The 20463-nt window shown below is 41.7% G+C and overlaps 4 protein-coding genes across 5 annotated transcripts in view; 1 reads left to right on the top strand and 3 right to left on the bottom strand.

Annotated features, from left to right (window-relative positions):
* Positions 1 to 20463, bottom strand: part of gabarapl2 (GABA(A) receptor-associated protein like 2) — a 238337-nt gene that overhangs the window by 157128 nt on the left and 60746 nt on the right. The gene's annotated exons all lie outside the window — the stretch shown is intronic.
* Positions 134 to 9311, bottom strand: frs2b (fibroblast growth factor receptor substrate 2b). The gene is made up of 7 exons (XM_053506609.1): positions 8838 to 9311; positions 5462 to 5554; positions 2809 to 2899; positions 2539 to 2725; positions 1844 to 2008; positions 1587 to 1750; positions 134 to 1478 (listed from the first exon to the last, which is right to left on the bottom strand). The coding sequence occupies exons 3-7, from the start codon at positions 2872 to 2874 to the stop codon at positions 525 to 527; spliced, it is 1536 nt and encodes a 511-aa protein (XP_053362584.1). The 5' UTR covers positions 2875 to 2899; positions 5462 to 5554; positions 8838 to 9311; the 3' UTR covers positions 134 to 524.
* Positions 15713 to 18964, bottom strand: LOC128532348 (uncharacterized). The gene is made up of 4 exons (XM_053506615.1): positions 18083 to 18964; positions 17816 to 17994; positions 16681 to 16893; positions 15713 to 16575 (listed from the first exon to the last, which is right to left on the bottom strand). The coding sequence occupies exons 1-4, from the start codon at positions 18456 to 18458 to the stop codon at positions 16084 to 16086; spliced, it is 1260 nt and encodes a 419-aa protein (XP_053362590.1). The 5' UTR covers positions 18459 to 18964; the 3' UTR covers positions 15713 to 16083.
* The window catches only part of wwp2 (WW domain containing E3 ubiquitin protein ligase 2), a 31907-nt gene continuing 30569 nt past the window's right edge, over positions 19126 to 20463 (top strand). The window contains exons 1-2 of one of the 2 annotated variants that reach the window (XM_053506605.1): positions 19126 to 19496; positions 20027 to 20107. In XM_053506605.1, coding sequence (XP_053362580.1) covers positions 20038 to 20107 — 70 coding nt within the window. In that variant the 5' untranslated portion in view covers positions 19126 to 19496; positions 20027 to 20037. Of the gene's footprint in view, positions 19573 to 20026; positions 20108 to 20463 lie in introns of both variants that reach the window. The other variant, XM_053506606.1, reaches the window with a different exon arrangement.

Below are 20463 nucleotides of genomic sequence, written 5' to 3'. Positions count from 1 at the left end.
AGAAGTGGCCTAACGGATGCAGGTGCCATGCAGGAGTTCACTCAAAATGAAATGCTTTAATTTTTACTGCTATTTATGAAGTGTTTGGCGTGACTCACTCTGAGGTTTAAAGATGCGGAGTCGCTCACGCAGGTAGAAATCGAACAAAATAAAGTCTTTTATTGTGCTGTAGTGAAATCTAAATGTAGTCAGCAAGAGGGCAGCTGTCGTGTACCGTAAAAGTCCCTGGATACTGAAATTATAAACAACCTGTAGTGTCATTTCAATACAAAAGTTACACAAAAAAAAAGAACACAAACAGAAAGAGGAATGCTCCATCAGTAATACTGATCTGTATGGAATGGGCACAGACCGCAGTCCAGCCGTGTGCTGAAGGTCAGAAAGGTCAGGCGCATGGCCGAGCAACATCAATAATAAAACCACAGCGTTCCAAATCTGCCGAGTGCCTTTTAGAAGATTCTTAAAAAGTCTTAGAGGGAGGGGGGGGAGTGTTGGGCGGGGCAAGTCAGGTGGAATGGGTGGGGTTACATGGGCAGGTCGACACTATTGTGCCTGGTTTTCCTGGACGTACCGTCGTAACGAGGCTGTGCTCTCTGCAGGTTCGACATGGCTGCCGTGCGCTCCACGTCGATCACTGCATACAGTTCGGTCCTGCGTGTGGGTGTGGCTGTGGCCGGGGCAGTGGTGGGTGTAGGAGGGCGCGGTGAGGCGGGCGTGTGGGGCGTCCTGGGCGTACTGCAGTCCGAGCCCGGGTCCATTTCCACCTCTATGTAGTTGAGCGTGTGCGGCTCACACGGCCGCCGCAGGTCAAAGTTAAACACGCTGAAACGCCCTGATTCCACCCTCCCGGCGCTGAGTGGCACAGCCTCCGCCCATCCCGCACTCAGAGGCGCCGAATCCGGCCACATGGCCGCTGCGACATTCTCTGTGTTGATGTAGAGGTGGGTGGAGTCGGCGCTGTGGTAACCGTTGGGAGGCTGCGTCTTGGTCCTGGCGGCCTCGTCCTGATCCTCGTCCTCGTCACCTGCCTTGGGGTCCTCCCTCAGTGGCGGGAGCGAGGGGAGGTTCTCATAGTCCAGCAGCGCCGTCCTGCGCTGAGCCGAGTTGTTCACGTTAGCATCGGGGCTGAGAGGTGGGGGGCGGGGCCTGCGCCGCGAGGGGCCGAATACAGGACCGTTCGAGTGCTCTGGAACTACCTCTGTGACAGCCACGACGCCGTTAGACGAGTTGAGGGCGGAGCCAGATGTCACACCCCCGTCTTGCTGCCTCTCCCTTGCCATGAGCTGCCTCTGCACGGGCGTCGGCCCGAGCACAAACCTCACGCCCTCACGCTCCAGCTGTACACGAGGACCAGGGTCTGGGGCCTGCACCGGCTCCTCCCCTTCAGGGGCGGGGCTGTGGGGGGCAGGTGTTTCTCCGTGACCTGCCCCTGAATGCTGATCCTCAAGGAGGCCTGTAGTGTTTACATACGTGTGCCCCTGCAAACACACACACACACACAATCAATATCCAATATTACATATATGCCCCACCCACACTGCGTCATGTTGCTATGGTGATAAAGTGAAAGCGTATTGAGTTCTGACCCGTATGCTGTCGTCGGGCATCAGCAGCGGGTGAGTGGACTCTTCTCCCACAGACGGCAGGCGGGCACTGCCCACCGAGGGGTGTCTACTGGAGGGGTGGGAGGAGGCGTCACCTAGTGATGGGTACCGTAGGCTCCCATTGGGTAACACAGGAAGAGCGCCACCTGCAGGACAAAAACATTATCAGCTCCAGTCGAGATTTAAACACTTAACACACGAGGACACCAAGCATGGGAGTGTGTGTGTGTGTGTGTTACCTGTGGGAGTACGAGGTGTTTGCGGAACATCTGGCTCGACCTGCGTGTGCGTGAGCGCAGGTTCGAACACGGGCTCCTCCACCACGCTGATGCTGTTGTTGTGCATGATGTCCTGCAGCATGTTAAAAATCTCCTCCGCTCGAGCACACTTAAACGCAAAGATTCCTGTGGGACAACACACACACACACACACACACACGACCTGCTGTTAGCATCAGTCCACTGCTACATCATATCTTTCGCACACACACACACAAACAATCTAAATATAAACACATGACCTAACGGAGAGAATGAAAGCATACACACACATACACTAGACGTTAGCGTGATGGTGCAGCGTGGCAAAGCACACAGCGAGTCTTCGTTACTCACCGATCAGACTCATCCTTTTGAAAGCATTGGGGGTCAAAGGTCACATTCGGACATTAATAGCCATGCTGCAAACAAGGTGTTAAAATCGGTGCGGTCCTGAACCGAGGGATCAAGGGGGGAGGAATCAAGTGGACATTTAAACATTAGGGTTTAACCACACTTGGTTACTGTTGCTATGGAAGAAATGGAGGCAGCATCGTTGGTGATCACAGAGGAGTTTTGCCCAGGAGGTAATGGGGGATTGTAGGGAAAAGGGGTGCAGCTTAAGCCTGGTCAACGGAACAATAAAGAATTCTCCATTTCTAACATGTGTGTGTTACCTTGCCCGGTCTGACAGCGGCGCCCGCTCTCGAAGGAGAAGAGATTGGAGTCGTAACCATAGCGACGGAGGCACAGGTAAGGCCATCTGACTGCGTCACACTTGTGTGTGCGGAGAACGAGTTCGTCCTCGGTCAGCTCCATGATCCCAGCCCCGAGCTCGTTACCGTCATCGTCAACGTTCACCACCTGGACACACAAACACACACATCGTCATTATCTATATCCACCATTTACAGCCTAAACCCATTATCATTTACACACACACCTACCTTGAACTTGCTCTGGTGATTGTCAGGTATGGATTCTTTATCTGGACAGCTCCAGCAGCTTCCCATGGTTCTTCACACAACCATTTGATACCTAACGTGCACACACACACACACACACACATTTAACATGCCATCTGTTTATAATAAGCAATACATATAATAAAACTGTAAAGTTGGCGTCTGAACAATTTGGGGACGTAAGTAACAGAAGACATCAAGATGGTTGTTGGAATTTTTTTCTGTCTGTTTGTTTGTGCACACATCAAGTGAATGAATCGGCCCATGGGAGGAAAGGATATGCTTATGTCAAAATTTAAATGGGAAACGCCCTTATATTATAAAAAAAGATTATGAACCTTAAAAAATATTATTAGTTTATCTCAAACAGATGGCGCGCTACATTTTTTTAAATACACGATTATGAGTGTGCAATTAAAATCTACTTTTTCAATCTCACACCTTCATTCTGCACACTTCACGGTAATGCGTATACAGTGAAACCTTGGATTGCAAGTAACGCGGTTTACGAGTGCCCTGCAAGACAAGCAAAGATTTTTAATACATTTTGACTTGGAAAACGAAGTCTTGGTTAACGAGTATAGAGTATCATGTATCACGCATGCGCTTTTTGTATTGATGCCGAGCGTTACGTGATCACAACTGAGCCAACGGTTTCTCTCGTGCTGCGGAATTGTGAGTTATCGTGTCCCCTGCTGGGTCCTAGGACCACCTCTCACTGGTATAATCAACATCCGTGCATGCGTGTACTGTTTACTATAACACTGTGACCACAGGTGTGTGTGTGAAACATTTTATTTTGTGTCTGTATGCATGTGTGTACAGCGCGCATGTAAAGCAAAAGCAAGTCTCATTATCGACGTTAAAGATCCATTTTCTCTCTCTGCTTAAGGCTCAGCCTGCTCTGTGTCTGTGTGCACATGTGTCATTGGAGACACACTCACCCCTTCTACTTTCACCTTCACAGAGACACACACACAAACACACACTCTTTCTCTCAGCTTTACACAGAAACACTGCTCTGTCGAAATTTTTTTCAAAAGGTAAAGTGCAGGTTAATTTGATTTATTTTTACTTTATATTTTGTGTTAATTATTTTTATGTATTTATTTATTTGGGCTGTGGAACGAATAATTTGACTTTTTTTTTAATGGAAATATTTGAATTGGTTTATGAGTGTTTTGGAATAAGAACTGCTTCCGGAATGAATAATGCTCGTAATCCAAGGTTCCACTGTATTTAGTTAATTCCAAAATTAAATGGATGACATTGTACAGTTTTTAAAACACTGTTTTAAGTCTTCAATTAAATTTCATGTGAGCGAAGTCTCAGGCACAGCTAGTAAACCAATATAATCATAACAATAATAATAAAAATAATAATAATACTTCATGCCATGCCAGCTTCTACAGCTATATTAAAATCAGTTAAAGTTAAGATGTCCAAGAGTAATTTTTTTAAGAACTGTAAAGCTAAATTTGAATTTGCTTAGCTAACAACTTTTTCAAAAGGTGTTAACAGCGTAAAACAAGTTCCTCACAGGAGTAGCAGAGTTATAGTCTAATGAAATGTGTTTGATGGACGTTTGATGGATGTTTTAGTGAATTTTCTTTAGATAGTAAAAATATGTGTTTAACTATTGAATGTCTTGTCCTGCATCTTGTATAAATTAGTTGCTAATTATAACAATTATTAAACGGAAATGTACGTTTTGTTCCATCAGGATTTATTTCATGTAGTTTATTTAAAATTAGATCCCATACTAATTAGCATTTAATTTTTTATTGTCTACATTTAAAATTGGTCTCAGATCTGTAAAGTACAGAGCATTTGATTTTTTTTAAGATAATGCTTCTTCGGCAGTTTTGTCTGCTTGCTCATTACCATCAATTCCTGAATGTTCAGGTATCCGACAGAAAATGCTACTAAAATTACTGGATTCTAAAAATTATCATTCAATTAGAATTTCCACAAGTGTTGGATTATCTGTTTTTATATTTTTATATTTTATATGCTTCAAGACATGATTATGTATAATTATTATCATTATTATGATGATGATGATGTAATCCTCTCAGTAAGAGTAGCTCTACCGTACAGCTCAGCGATGATGATAATAATGATGATGATGATGATGTCATTCACCACAGCATTGATTTCTCGTGTTCTGCGTTCTATAAATAAACTAACCGTAATGTACAGGTTTCTCATTCTTTTCCTGGAACTGTAACATAAAAAGGCTAAAGTTTAAGTATAGACTGCTCAAAAGTGTTTTGGGTAAGATTGTGTGTGTGTGTGTGCCTCCTGCCATTTTTTTACACTGTTTGTACATTACTGTATGTTTATATACGCATTACAACATGTAGATGTATTTCAGACGTGAGAGTCACAGAACAACACCACGTCCTACACAAAAAGAAAACAGATCCACTTACTGTATAGACCGCCATTGCGCACAAAAAATAATGTCATAAATAATATGTACAGAAGACAGACTGATTCAATTATTATCTAACCCATGTACTATCCATGAGGAACATCCTTGTACACGATTATGTAAATATTATGTAAATTAGATCACTCTAATTGGTTGTGGTTGTTGTGTATAAATATTAAAACCAGGACAGTGTCTTACCCAGATCCAGCCATCAGGGTTCCTGATTCAGTCCCCAGCACCACACACACATTCATTCTTCATCAGTGAGGAGGATGATGATAATGAGTGAACCTGCAGGAAGGGTCACAGGGTCACAGTTAGTCATGGTGTGCATTATCAGACAGTCGCCTCATCACAGACTTTAACTAAGGTTAAAGTATTTAGAAAGGATTTCTATACAAGTCTATACATTTCTATACAAGTTTAATTTATTTAACACTTCACTGCTAGTACAGTGCTTCAGCCTGAAAGGTGTGATGAAACCGCGTTACTCATCCTGAACGCTCGGCATGACACGGACCAGTTTCAACAAATTCAGACCAAAGTTCTAAGATGCTTCGTTGAGGAGGAAAAAACCGAACAGTCCAGATGAGCACGTTTCTCCTTTTATTACTTTACACATGCGATATTAACGTGGTGAGGCGGCAGCTACAGGACGTATATAGCTACCAGAGACGGTAATCACCGGTCACCTCCAGATACGATATTATCAGATTCAAACTGCGATTCTATAAGTATCACTTTATTTTCCCAGACTTTGTTACAATTTTAAGTCTTTAAAAAGTTTAAACGAGTAGTTAGACATAGTTTATTTCTTACAAAATTAGTTCTCTCACGTAAAAACCAAGCGCAGCATTTAAACACTACAACTAACCCTAAATACAACTTCAAATTAAATTAAACACAAACCTACATTGTTACTGAGCAGTGCATATCTCTATCATCCGCCATAATTGCTATTTCTGAACAAACTTGTCGAATAATTTACTTCTACCACACGGGATGAAAATGTGTAAATAGTTCAGAGTGTGCCACCTGTAGGATTATAAAGAAACTACAACAACTTACCGCAAAACACAAAATTGAATCTCATCACAAAACTTTAATTGACAATGAGAGTGTGGGTTAAGCAGAACTTCTAACGCATGCAATTTTTGACTAATTAGCACTGGCTGTGTTTTGAAGTGTGTGTAATTAGTGGGTTTAAGAGTAATTCAATAATTCGAGTTTGGACAAAAAGGCAGATAAAATAATTTTAATGCGCACGATTTTCGATAATGTACCGCAGGAAAAATGAGTTTCTGTTGCGCCACTCGGAAGCTTCTGCGCTCGGTTCAAAATCGTTTATATCCGAGGCTGATCGATTGATTAAACTGAAACCAGTCGATTATGGCCACTAAACGATCGTCTTTTGTTAAATATTAAAAATATTTTTTTAAAAGTCGTTGTGACGATACAAAAATTCTCATACAAAAAAAAATTATCCATAACTGAATAGATTTTTCCCCCTCCCTTATGGCGTAATGGCAACTAGAGACAAGAAAATCGAAAAATCGATCCAGTAACTTGTTGTGATTCTTCTGTGAGGCGACTCATGTATCGTCACACCAAGTCCAAAATCAATTTAATAAGATATATTTTTAAGATTTATACGGTTGCATTTTAGGCAGTAAAATGTTGCAGCTTCTTTATAATCCTGGTTATTTTTTAAACTATGCTCACATTGTCAACGCCCTTTGTGGTAGGAGCAAATTATTTGTGACGTCTGTTTAGAATTTTAACAAAATTTTAGAAAATTTTTATATCAAACCAAATTTTTATCAAATCATGCAACTTACAGAATCACAGCACAAATCGAATCACAATGTAGATATTGTGATAATTTTGTGATATCATCGGATGCTCGGATGATTCCCGTCCCTAGTAACTACACTACTCTTATTATTAAGAGCTAAAAGTCAGAAATGTGCAGAAAATAAAAGGCTACACATTACTTTACACACGCTCCTAATGTTATCCTACATGCAGAACGCCACCGCACCGCTGACCACAACCGAACCCACCAGCGCTCTTCAGGTCGGGTTTCTCTCACTGTTTGGAGCTTTACCGCACTGCCACGCTGACTCTTTTAGCTTAGGACCATGACGGGATAAACACTAACAGCGTATGGCATGTTGGAGAAAACAATCTCTCTCTCCTCACACACACACACACACACACAGAAACCAGTCAAAGATTCTGTAATAAATTAAATGTTCAGCTCAGGCTTGTAAACATTCGATTAATACCATACAGCGATATTTTTAGACTCATACCGTTAATCCTTCACACTTTAATACTCCTGAACAACAAATGACAACATCACTACAGCACACACACACACACACGCAGTAAACATACAACAATTAAAAACAGATTACTAGCTCAAAAGGACAAAGATTTGGAGTGTAACAATTAATTACAATGATCAATAAGACAGATCTTTAACAAGATCCGGACCCAGAAGGAACCTCGAGGACTGAAAGTAATCACAGTACACGACATCAGACCTGAGATTTAACTAACACACCCCGAGAAACAGAGCATGTTTAATAAAATAATACTGAACACAGGCGTGCTGAGCATCTCCGTGTGAGCCAAGCAGTGTGTGTGTGTGTGTGTGTGTGTGTGTGTGTGTGATGTTAAACACTCAGATGGGTTCGGAGAATGAAAAATTCCTGGAATATTTTCATAAAGCGCCCCTCCCTCCCTCCTTCTCCCTCTCCATCAGGCCGCTCGCTCTGTCTGCAGCTGGAGACAAAAATCTCACCTCTAACGTCGGCACGAATCAGAAGAAATCGAACCTTCACAGAGACTTCATACAGGCTTTATAAAGCTCTAACATTCCTCTCCGTCTCTCTCCAGTCTCTCAACTCATCACACATTTACACACAACTAACCACGGTTTAAAGTTATCATTGTGTACAAGTCAGATCATTCGAGTTTTATTTATCAGAGTATTTTTTTAGTAGATTGGATTAACTCTAAAATAACTCTTTGCTAACTTTACATTTAATTTTGTTTATTTCTTTATATTTTTCTCACTAAAAATTCTCACTGAAAATATATTCTCCTTTTATCAATAAATTATCAATCTATCTATCTATTTATCTATCTATCCATCATTCACACATCAGGGTGTAGATCTTTCAGTTATATTTAATATTACATAAAGACTATAATGTATATGTATATATAATTATTTTATTCTACAAACAAATCTAAACATCTACACACTTTTACGAGTTGTATCATTTACTTCAGTTGAACAAATTCAGTCAGTTTATAAACTAGACAAAAGTTCCAACGTCCATGCTGTAGTGATTATAACGCGTTATTAACAGCTAATAAACTCGCTTTTTAAAATATATATAAAATATACACATGTTCAAGAGATGTTTTTTACTCCTCCTGCTACTGACTCAATAACACTGCATCCATGCTAACTGCTAAATAATTAATAATCAGTCAGAAGAAAAAACATTACACCATATTATCTAAACATACATTCCAGAGAGGAAAATGACAAACTTACAGATTTGCTGCCTTCAATCCAATGTGTGTGTTTTTTCCCCTTCCTTTAATAAAAGTGATTTAAGTCAGTAAAAGTAAATAACTCCGCGCTGTGGAGTTGAAGCTAGCAGGCTAAGCTAACGCACGGAGCCCGAGAGACTCCTCCACAGGCAGCTTAGCCGTTAGCCTGGTAGCTAAGCTAACGCTCAATCACGGCACAGCTCAAACTCAGCCCGAGCGCCAAAAAAAAAAAAAAAAAACTGCTAGCCGCCAAAGCTAACTAATGTTCCACACACTCACACACGGATTTATCTCACTCCTAAGCGCGCGCGCCGGCTTCCCGCCTCGTAGGTCCATAGCCGGTCGCTACACGGAGCGGAAAAACCCCAGGCTGGCCATCACCGGGCGGATTATTCACGTTATTCTCCCGTTAATCCAACAGCCGCTGAAGTTTTGATGCCAGTCGATGTTGTGTTAGCCGCTGAGCTAGCTGGGGGTGGGGTGAGATGAGGAGGAGGAGGAGGCGGGGGGGGGGGGGGTGAGTGAGGGGGGCGGTGTAGTTGTTGAAGTCGAAGTATACTGCGCTTGCGCCGAACCAAGACGCTGATTGGTTGCCGAGAAGAGTTTCAGCGATAAAATGGAAACTGAAGTCCAGATGTGAGGAGCTGCGGAGAGGAGGAGAAGTGAAGTGAGGAGGAAAGGCTACTCACAGACTGCTCTAATCCACTGTGACCGATTATTAAGTGTAAAGGATCCTCACAGTCAGCCTCATTCGTCAAGCTTGGAAAATGAGTTGGTGGAAAATGACGCTGGATAAAACCAACCAGACCAAAAAAAAAAAAACTTTACAAAAGTTTCATAACCAATGAATTTGTGTATGTGTGTGAAAGAGAGAGAGAGAGAGAGAGTTGATATCCATCTCTCAGGTTCCCCCGTCAGAGGGGTCGCCACAGCGGACCACCCGAACTACACACAACTTGGCACAGGTTTTTACACCGGATAGGGCTCCAGGTCCGACTCCCAGACGAGGCCCGACCCCGGTCCCAAGCCCAGTTATCTATGAAAAAAGGGTCTGTCTGTACAACTCACACTTTCAAATTTTACCTTTACGTTTCATACATTGGAGGATCAAAACCAGTCTCAGAAAATTATTTGTCTGTTTGTCTGTCTGTCTATATGTTCAATTTTATTTATATAGCGTTTTTAACAATGGTCATTGTCTTAAAGCAGCTTCACAAATTAAAAAGAAAATGATGGAAATGTGTATGAGCGAGAAAAATGTATAGATCATAATGATCAGATTGTCCCTAATGAGCAAGCCAAGGGTGACGGAGATAGTGGTAAGGAAAAACTCCCTGAGATGGCAATAGGAAGAAACCTTGAAATGAACCAGACTCTACAGGGAACCATCATCATCTGGGTGATAACGGATAGCAGACATTTTATGCAGATATACTGTGTGTTAGGCAGCTGGAAGTTCAATATAACAGAAGATGTCTAAGGTAACATGGAGTCCAGTTTTCGGCCCCAGCATGGCACCAGGATAAGTCAGGCAAATGCAGAGTCCGTGGTGGGGGGTCTTTCTCTGGATTCCTTTAAGATCTTCGCAGGGTTGGCCTTTGTCTACTGGAGCTAGCTCAAACTCCAGGTGCCTTGGTAGAATAAAAAAGAATAGGCGGAAACAAATTAGCGTAGTTTCCTTTTATGATATTGGCAGCACTAACTGAGAGTGTGCATTTAGATGTACTGGAGTATGAGGTTTTCGGATGAATTATGTGTAGCCCAGGCTAAAGAGATGTGTCTTGACTCTGCTTTTAAACTGGGAGACTGAGCCCCGAACATTATCAGAAAGACTATTCCAAAGCTTAGGAGCTAAATAAGAAAATGCTTTACCCACTTTTGTAGATTTTGATATTCTGGGAACTACCCAGGAGTTTTAAGGAACGTTGCATTTGGCAACACAACTCCATAAAAAGCAGAATTATAGGTGGAAAAATGATGACTAAATGACTTAAAAGGGGTGTACTTTTGACTGGTAGTGTGTGTACGTATGCAATATTTACTTAATGGCATTCTAGACTATATGATATAACATTTTTGTTTAAATATATATATAAGATGTGAACTTCTGTATGTGAAAATGCAGTGAGTTAAATTACAGGAGTAGGTTACAAAAGTTTTCCAGAACTTAGAGGATTCCTATGTGGAGATGTCTTGCAGCGAGGTCAGGACTGTATGGGGGATGTGGCGATAACTCCCAGCAGTTCACACACACAGATGCGTCTCTTCCGCAAGCTGGTAACAAGTTATGCGTCAATTTTCAAGCCTCAGAAACGACAGGGCTTCGAGCCACCTCGGCCGGGATCGTCATTCACGGACATACGGCCTCCTTTAAAACAGTTGCACCGTTCAAATGTTTTACTGTGGCTGCGAGTCTCATCAGGGTACTGAGCTCAAAGTCTTCTGTTAATGTTGATCACTTTTACACCTTCATTCACCAGAAAGCTCATTACAGTACGAGTCCCGGATTTACTTGAACGCCTCACATACAGTATATTGCTTAAATATGAACATTTCCAGCGACAAGACATAAAAAGTCTATGTGTCAGGATGCTGACATGTGTGTTTATTTAACTCAAGGCATTTATATCTTTAATCCCTGTGTCTCCCAGTGCTGTTGCTTTAGTTTTTCATTTCTGCACATTTTTTGCTGTTTCTTGCTCAAACATGCCTGAATTAACTCATCAGCTCATCAACACACCCTTCATGAAGACACAATGGGTGTGTTAGTGTGTGTCATTAAAGTAGCAGGATTGGGAAACAGTACACACACACACAAACACACACACATAGACTATTATAAACAATTACATTTACATGTTATAGATCTGTATTGTGTGTATGCTGTAAAATGTGTGTTCGCATGGTGACATCACATCTGGTCCAATAATAATAATTACAGAAATTATTTGAAAATCCATTTGGTGTAAATAATTTATTTAATGTAAATAAATAGCAAAGAATAAGACAAACATCAAAGCACACCAAAAAATGAACAGCATATTAACATATAAATATATCAAATGTACATTTTTATAGCATTACAAATGTATTAATTTATCACTGACCCACCTGAGAACATTAAACAGAATATTGAAGGTATAAACGTAACCTCAGATGATCTGAACCTTAATTACAGAGACAAAAAAGAACACGTCAGATTGCCTTATGGCAAACTGACAGTCAGACTCGACTGGTGTTCTAGATCCTGTACTTACCTAGGGATTTTAATAAAGAGAACCTGACAGCACTTTACTAAGAAAAATTATTGTTTATTTAAACTAATATGACTCAAGTAGGTAATAATTAGTCACTAGTGTGTGTACGTTGTGCAGAGCTGGTGTACAAATAGTTTCAATGCTGTCATCCTTTAGTTATATTAAAATACCGTATATCATCACTCTCCCTCTTTTTTCCTTTTGTTCCCCATTAGTGATGTCACTCGTTCTGTCTGTCGTACAGTGTCCTCGGCTGCTGCTGCTCAGCCGCCACACTTCACAATTTCTCACAGAAAAACTTCAATTTTAAATTGAGTCAAAGTCATTAGTAAAACGACTTGTTAAGCAGAGAGTCACTTCCTCTGATTTTGGATTTTCCCCTGATTTTCTCCCTAATTTAGTCGTGTCCAATTCCCTTCCCATCACTAGGGGGCTCCCACCTTAACGCACCGTTGGGGGCGGAATAACACACTCGGAGGACAACGCTATCTGCTTCTTTCACTTGCGTGAGCTTACAGACGCCCTGATTGGGTGTAGAGCTATGATTGATGTGGGAGCACGAAGTACCTCTTATTACAAAGTACCTCTGAGAGAGCTCGGCCATCGTACCCGGGTACAGTATGATGTAACTGTGTGTCTGGTGTGAAAACTGTGTTATAAACCTGCTTTTACACCTGGCATAGGATTGCGTCATACTGTACCCAGGTACAAATGTCCTGCCCGCAACCACCAGCCACCTGTCACATTATTAATATTGTCTGTACCCGGGTACACTTGGGTAACTACAGTAAACTCTGCGATACAGTAGGTGGCAGTATACAGCTATTTATTTTTCAAGCTGACAATAAACACAAAGAAGATAAAGAGCACAAGAAAGCTGATCTTTACGCTACGCTTAATATTATTGGTAATTTATTGGAAAATGTTAAAAGAGACCTTGTGTACTTGAGACGATGAGATCAGTGTGTGCTGAAAACATGTACAGTACAGAGTTTCTGTGTTTTGGTACGGTTAGCTTTCACCCCTGATTCGCACCGTACTGTGCTCACAAATACTTTTTCAAATGGACTCGAGGACAGTACACTGATCCGTGCCTGAGCACAGTATGGAGTGACTTTGGGGATGAGTGTACTCAGTGTAAAAGCACCCTGTGAGTATAAAGGACCTCAGCAGGTGAACATCACCGAAAGATAAATTATTAAATATTTTTTTAACCTTAATAATGTGTGAAGGTATCTGAGGGAAACAGTTGATGAGAAAATTGCAGTTTCTTGCAGGTTTCTTGAAGATTTCACCCACCAGCAGAGTTAGCTAAAGAACCGTGGCCATAAGTTTAAAGGATTCCAACTGCAATAATTACAAAAATTATTTAAAAATCCATTTACTGCAAATGTTGGGCTTCACACTCTGTGACTGTATTGGGAATAAAACTATCCTGTAATGAGCTGAAGGAACCCTGCACCACTGTTACATATGGGCACCAAGGAAACTGCTTGGAAGCTCTAGCTAACTGCAAACTAACCACAGGAGATGCAAAAGTCTTAGCTAAAAGCAAGCAGAAATGGAAAGCTATTGTACACCCATTTTGAGATCCAGCAGCATCACTACATCATACTGGCTCCATGGCAGGCCACGTCCAGACGATCACTAAGAGGCCGTCTAGCCTAGTCTAGTTAGAGCTAAAAGTAATCCAGAATCAGGGGTGTTTACTCTCTCGTAAATCTCACGTGTTATCACACACCCTGGTTATAAATTTAATAATTAATGTTAAGTTCTTCTCTAAATAAAGGGCCTGCTTTAGCTTTAGCACCACTCTGATCTCTCGGCATATAATCCTTCATAAACATGGTATTAGGAGAGACGACACACCAGGCTTAATCCATTCACATTCCCATTTTCACTTACTTCTATAAGCATAACATCTATAATCTTGCTCTTTCGAGATGTGCCTGATCCTGACTCACCTCAGGTGGATAAAGACGAGAGAAGTGAAGTGGGACTGAGTAAAGTGTGGGTGAATGTGAGGAAGGCGGTCGAGGGAGGTGACAAAACTTAAAAATAAAAAAGTTATAAATTAAAAAAGACAAGAAAGGAAAAAAGAAAGGTATTAAAGGGAGAGAAAGAGAGAGATGAAAAAGAGATAAACAATGCCATTAATGAATGGATGAACAAATATAAACAATGCCATCTTCACCCCACCATAATTTATCTCTTTAATGATATATATAAAAATATAAATAATAAAATCATGTTTAAAAATTGTTCAATTATCCTCCAATTTCACACACACACGCAGCTGTGTAATTTTTTCATTCTTCACTGCTGTTTCTCACCTACATCTGGAACGTTGAAGCCGACGTCTAGACCAGAGCCAAAACATCTGTATCTGTCTGGCTTCCCGGTGGAACTGTAACGTTTGAGATACTGCGATGTTTAAATCGTACAAGTATCTGAGTTTTCACCTGAAGAACAAGGTTGTATCTTTTGGTGTGCAGGGGGCACTTCTGGAGGAACCTTTAGTCTCAGTGGGGGCATCAGACGTCTACTTCGGAGACGTCTGCTGAAGCTGGAGTCAGGATGAGACTTAAGAGACTGGTTAAGCAGTCCAGATCTGCTCAGATCTTCTCCATGACGAAGAACATGTTCCACATCACGCAGGACGTTCTGACAGCGCTGATTAGCTTCTTCAGTGGCGGGAACATTTTCCCACGGTGTGAAGGAGAGAGACACAGCTCCCAATAAACCACTCGCACCAGAAATGTGCAGTAATCTCAATCTGTATTACGCACTCTCTCTGTCACTCACTCACTCTCCACAGCACTTATCCTGTAGGGGTCATGGGAGCCCTGGAGACTATCCCAGGGGGTTCAGGTCACAGGGCAGGCTACCCGAGGTGGGACTCGAACCCTCGACCCTGTAGATGCGAGGCCACAGATTACTGTAATAAAGGAATATTTTGTCTTATTTTAAACAAATTGCTTCTTTTTAAAACTTTTTATTTAACCATCATGGTGATTATTCTCATGATCCGTTTCTCAAATTAAAAACCTTCCATGTAGATTCAGAAATACGAAGGCGTTCAAGTCAAAGCTTTTTGATCTTTTGATCTCTGAGTTTATTGTCGTGATCATCAGAAACAGGAAAAATAACTGCTGATGGTCTGTTTAATTCAACATTCTGCATATATATATACATATGTAGACTAGATGTGCCCGCGAAGGACGTGTTACCGCGAAGTGTGTGGAACGAACGCGTTTATTAAGTAGATTTTAATCGCGCACTTATAAGTGCGTTTTAAAAACTGTACAGCTCCATTTGTTGAATTTTGCCGCTTTCCATTTAAAATTCAAATTAGCATATCTTTTTTTCCTGTGGACCGACCGCAATGAAACAAAGCCCATATGTTACCTTAAACTCGGGCAAATACACCTCTGAGAACCCCATTAAAATTAATTTTGTAGTTTTAATGTGATGTGTGCGCAAACAAACAGACAAATTACAAAAACTATCATCTAATGTCCCCACAATTTTTTTTTAACAAAAATCTTCAAGACTTTACAGTTTTATTATATGTGTAGAAGAAGATATTATAAACACTATTGCACAGAATACTGAAAACCTTTACATTTATTTTATATTGTCTATTTTACATGGCAAAACTCTTGTTTTCATACTTTAAGATTAAACATCTATATAAACAATGATATTTACAAACAATAATATTTAAGCATAATGAAGTAACCCTAGCCATAACTTAAATATAACTGATGTCTAATATTCTCCCACTCTTTTAAAGTAAATTTCAAGAAATAAAAAACTTTTGAGAAAGAAGATCTGTGAATTTTATTAAAATCTACTTCTCAGTGAGTGTATATTAGTTTAAGTCACAAACTTTTTCTACACGTCCCACATTCCTAAATGCGAAGGAGCTACACGTACAAATGTACAAATCACGTGACCACGACTACACACGTGACACCTCACGATTTACTACGAATTGTCAAGAACTACTACGATTTCCCTCAGATCCCCTTCGCCGTGTGCAGATTTTGTGATGGTTGTCTGGATGGGCTGAGATCGTGGAGGTTGCTGGAAGTGTGTGCTCTGCTGCTGGAAGGTGGTCCCAGGCTGTGGTGACCGGATGTAGTAAGAGGGGGCCGGGGGTAACTGCTCCCCGGGGGGTACCAGTCGTACCTGGAGATCGGCCTGCTGTGGAGGCGTCTCGGGCGTGGCCTGTGAGGCTTGCTGCTGCTCCTGGACTCTTTCTTGCTGCTTCAACTTTCGTGACTCTGCCATGAACTCCAGCAGCAGGTTCATGGAGGCGATGGAGTACTGCTCCCACAGCGACGGGTGGAGGTTAACCAGCTGAGTCGACTGGTACCCGACCCACTGCTGGACAGCCTCCTGAAGAGGATTCTTGGGCAGCATCATTTCCTCCAGACGAGTGTGGAGATGCGCTGCCTGGTCCGCTCTGCTCAGTAACTGACATGGACAAAGAACACACAACAAAACAAACATAGCATATCTTTCTCATGTAATTGTTTATAAAAAATTTTTTAAGGTTTTTTCTTTTAATCTTAGATGTACTCTAGCTAGTGCAGAGGCACGCCACTCTTCTTCCTCTGGAGTCCGCAGTGTCTCCAAGTTCTTCAATTTCCCTCTGGAACTGCCGGCTGTGTTGCCCTGGGATGCGTCTATGGATTCGTCGTCACTGGATTCTACGACTTTAGTAGCCGGCGGCGGTGTGGAGCGCTCTCTGCTAGTGGATGCTGCGGCCGCATGATCACCGAGTCTCCTGAACTGCAAAAACAAAAAACAAAACAATTAAATTTTTTTCTTTTCCATTCCGGGCAGTGATGGAGGATGTGGAGTCGCCAACACCTTGGACCACCGGACGGAGAAGACTAGTTAAAATAGTGACTGAATACTACTAATGGCCCTTAAAGCACTCACTCAACAGCTCTGAAATATTTATTGTTCACAATCAAGCATTACGTTCCAAAGTCCAAACAAAAAAAAATTTCACACATTCAGACGACACCCAAAACACAACCTACTAAACCAACAAACTGTTCAAAAGACACTTTATAGAACTATTTTACATATTTATTTTGAAATTTTAAAATGAAAGATTTTTTTTAGAAACTTGCTTGGGGTTTTGCTTTGCAGGACAGTCGGCTGTATTTGTTAAGAAAAGAGAAAGAAAAGGTTTTGGCAGCTGCTGTTAGCGCCGCTATCAAATCCCCTGCCAGCTCTGACTGATGATGCCACGCCCTACGCATGCACAGAGGCACAAAGTCAAGAATCTGCGTATCAGATCTTTATGCAATCCAGGACCACATTTAAAAGTGACTCATATCTGATCTGAAAAACATCAGATGTGTGCGTTCAGACAGCCCTAAAAAATCAGATCTGGGTTACATTAGGGTCTGAACTGAGTGATAATGTGAATGCAGCCTAATAAATCTGAAACAAATTCCACGGATTTCCCTCTTTTCCGTCCACGTCCACTACCAGCTAGCAAAGAAAAGTGACAGAGAAATAATTGCGAAACTCCAGTGAAAAATATTTTTCGTGCACTCCCAGGGTCCGAAAAACACAGGACCCACATCTTATAAAGGACTTTAGGAATATCAATATAATACTTAAAGTCCGACAAGAATATTTAAATTTTGGGAGAAACGGTCCCTTTGACAGGGAGTCGCAAATGTTGAATACGCACTTTAGCCGTTTGCCTGCTGGGGACGCGGACTATGTGTCTGCTGAGGAAGCTGAAGGTTTCCACAATCCATTTGTCTCGTTCGGAAAGCTTGGTCTCGTCTGCCCCTTTGCCCGTCTTCGGCTCTGTTAATCGACCGTACCTGGTCCTCATTCCGTTAATCCAAGTCTTCAGTTGTTGGGCTGCAGAGACAGAAAATATGTGGCCAAATGCTTTAACAATCTAAACACCAAAATGTTCAGATTTAAAAACAATAAAAGGTTCCCTCACGCGTGCAGGGGGGATTCAGTGCTGCAGCCTTCTCCTCGTACAGCTGCTCTTTCTTCTGCGTGTCCTTGAACACCTTCAGGCCCTTGTTGTAGAACAGCTCGTTCTCACGAAACCATTCCCCGAGCTCGTTTTCAGTTTCGACAGAAAAAGTAATGAACTTCCTTTTCTGTGTTCTGTGTTTTGTTTTAGGTTCTTCGATAAATTCAAAGTCTGATTGTCCATTCTCTTCCTCAGCAACTTGTCCCTCCAGTCCTTCTGCCTCCTGAGTCTCCGACACAATGTCAGTATCCATCTCATATTTCACCTGAGACCCAGGAACTTCAGGAGACTGGGGTGGGCTGACCCTCGGCCCGTGCTTCAGTCTCTTCGGTCTCATCTTTGAGATGTGTATACCAGTCAGAAACAAGGGCCGGAGGCTGTGACCTTCCCTATGTAGGTCTGGTATCGCTACGTGATCGTAGGGTCCAACGTGTTGCTCGCAGCCGAATCGTTGCAATTCTTAACTTATTGCAGGTATCAGTTGGGACGGACTGTAGTTAAATTGTAGCAGAGTGTAGAAGTTTTAAATTGAATTATGGAAACCCTGAATATTTTTGGAGTTTACATTCCATTCTGAAGAAGCACAGACCACCTTTGAGGTTCATGACTGCTACAAAGGTTTTTTTTTTTTTAGCCTGCAACTACAGCCACTTTTATAGTTATAGTCACAAATTGTCCTGAATTAAAAGTTGTTCTTGTTCGCACAATTCACGCTAGTTATGAAGTGTTACAAAAAACTTACAAATCAACTACAACTTCCCTACAAACCTGGTCAAGCACATGCTAAAGCATTACAAACTGTCTAAGAACTGTCACGTAAGAACTACCTACTACACCACAAGACTTGGTATGAATTTATGAGAAATTGTCAAAAAAAAAAAAAAAGGCCCTGATTTGGAATCCTTTTAATGAACATCTTTCTCATGAACATTTAAAACCAAAATGGTGCAAAAAAAAAACAAAAAAAAAGAAAAGCCTTGAACTGCTTCATCTTGCCTGTTTAAGTGCATTTCAATGTTAGTGAAAATAAAGAGCACTAGGGCCTTATGTAGTGCACTACACCACAGTTACAAACACGCCCATCCGGATGAGTTAGGCAGCGAAGAAGGAACACAGAAACACAGACGGACGCACGAGCCACCTACGAAGTCCAACTTAAATCAGACGAAGGCTGCGACTTCTCTCGAGCCGCGCCGAACTCCCCCACGAGCTCGAGATCGTAGCGATTCGCGCGCAAAGTCGGAAACGCAAGGAAACCCTGAGACGAGTGTGAAAGCACCCAGAATGCATCGCGCGGTTTTCTGCGAGTCACATGACCCCGACACTGAGGCGGAAGTGAAAAGCTAAACACAGGACCCGAGCCGTGAAAATAACGGTATGGAAACAGAAAACGTTTATTTGAGACGATTTCACGTGGTGATGTTTTGAATCATGACTGCGTGAAGTTCTCAGTAAGTCTGATTTAAAGTGACAGCGGCGTTTATCAAGTGCGAACATTAGTCATGTTGTGTGCGATGCTAATGCTAACGCTAATGCGGCTTCCGTGTTTATGTGCGTGAAAAAGAAAGAAAGATTCTGACGGAGTGGAGGAAAACAAAAAACAGAGATTATAAAGTTAGTAAGATAATAAGGCAGTTTCAGGGGAAGAGAGTGAGACATTAATGTGAGTTTTAATGTTAATGTCAGGGTTAAGTTAAAGGCTTGGAGTGTTAAAGGGGTACATTTATAATGAGTCCAGTCTATTTAGTGTGAAAAATCAGCACACACACACACACACACACACACGTACATCTGAACATCTCATTCCTAAATCTCAAGATTAAATGACAATAATGTGAAGTGTAACAGTACAGTGTATATAACCCTGCCTCTCTGTCTGTGTGTGTGTGTGTGTGTGTGTTTCAGGTGGTGATGTGATGGCAGCTGCCAGTGTGAGTCGACCCGGCGGTTTGCCGAACACAGAGAAATCTCAGCTCACCTTAAAAGGTAAAAAGATCTGGCCTTGTGTTAGCTCAGTGCTTCCCTAAACCACACACTAATTATCCTGTTGTTTCTCACCAATGATCGTGTGATAAAGTGTTTCCATGGTTACCAACAACACACACTACGCTTTTCCAAAAACATTTAGGAGTGCCGTAGAGTTTGTGTGCTTTATTACACACACTAAACCCGGATTATTGTTCAACGTGCTCGATAAAACTCGTGTCATAAAACTGATCTCTGGCAGTCAGCAGCCAGGAGAAACCAGAGCTGTGTTTAATAGTGAAAGTAAGAGAGCATTTCCGCATGCATACACACACACACACACACACACACACACACAGTGACTGGGTTGGGACTAA

This window comes from Clarias gariepinus, chromosome 10, assembly GCF_024256425.1.
Source record: "Clarias gariepinus isolate MV-2021 ecotype Netherlands chromosome 10, CGAR_prim_01v2, whole genome shotgun sequence".
In the NCBI taxonomy this organism is placed as follows: Eukaryota; Metazoa; Chordata; class Actinopteri; order Siluriformes; family Clariidae; genus Clarias; species Clarias gariepinus.
Note: the sequence above shows the minus strand (reverse complement) of the source record. Positions and strands in the feature narration are given on the sequence as shown.

Coding starts and splice junctions, on each gene's coding strand:
- frs2b (XM_053506609.1), bottom strand. CDS start 2,874: ATGGGAAGCTGCTGGAGCTGTCCAGATAAAGAATCCATACCTGACAAT. Junction 1,751..1,843: donor AACACCTCGTACTCCCACAG/GTAACACACACA, acceptor TTTGTCCTGCAG/GTGGCGCTCTTCCTGTGTTA. Junction 1,479..1,586: donor TGCCCGACGACAGCATACGG/GTCAGAACTCAA, acceptor GTGTGTTTGCAG/GGGCACACGTATGTAAACAC.
- LOC128532348 (XM_053506615.1), bottom strand. CDS start 18,458: ATGAGACCGAAGAGACTGAAGCACGGGCCGAGGGTCAGCCCACCCCAG. Junction 17,995..18,082: donor ACTGAATCCCCCCTGCACGC/GTGAGGGAACCT, acceptor CTGTCTCTGCAG/CCCAACAACTGAAGACTTGG. Junction 16,894..17,815: donor CCAGCAGGCAAACGGCTAAA/GTGCGTATTCAA, acceptor TTGTTTTTGCAG/TTCAGGAGACTCGGTGATCA.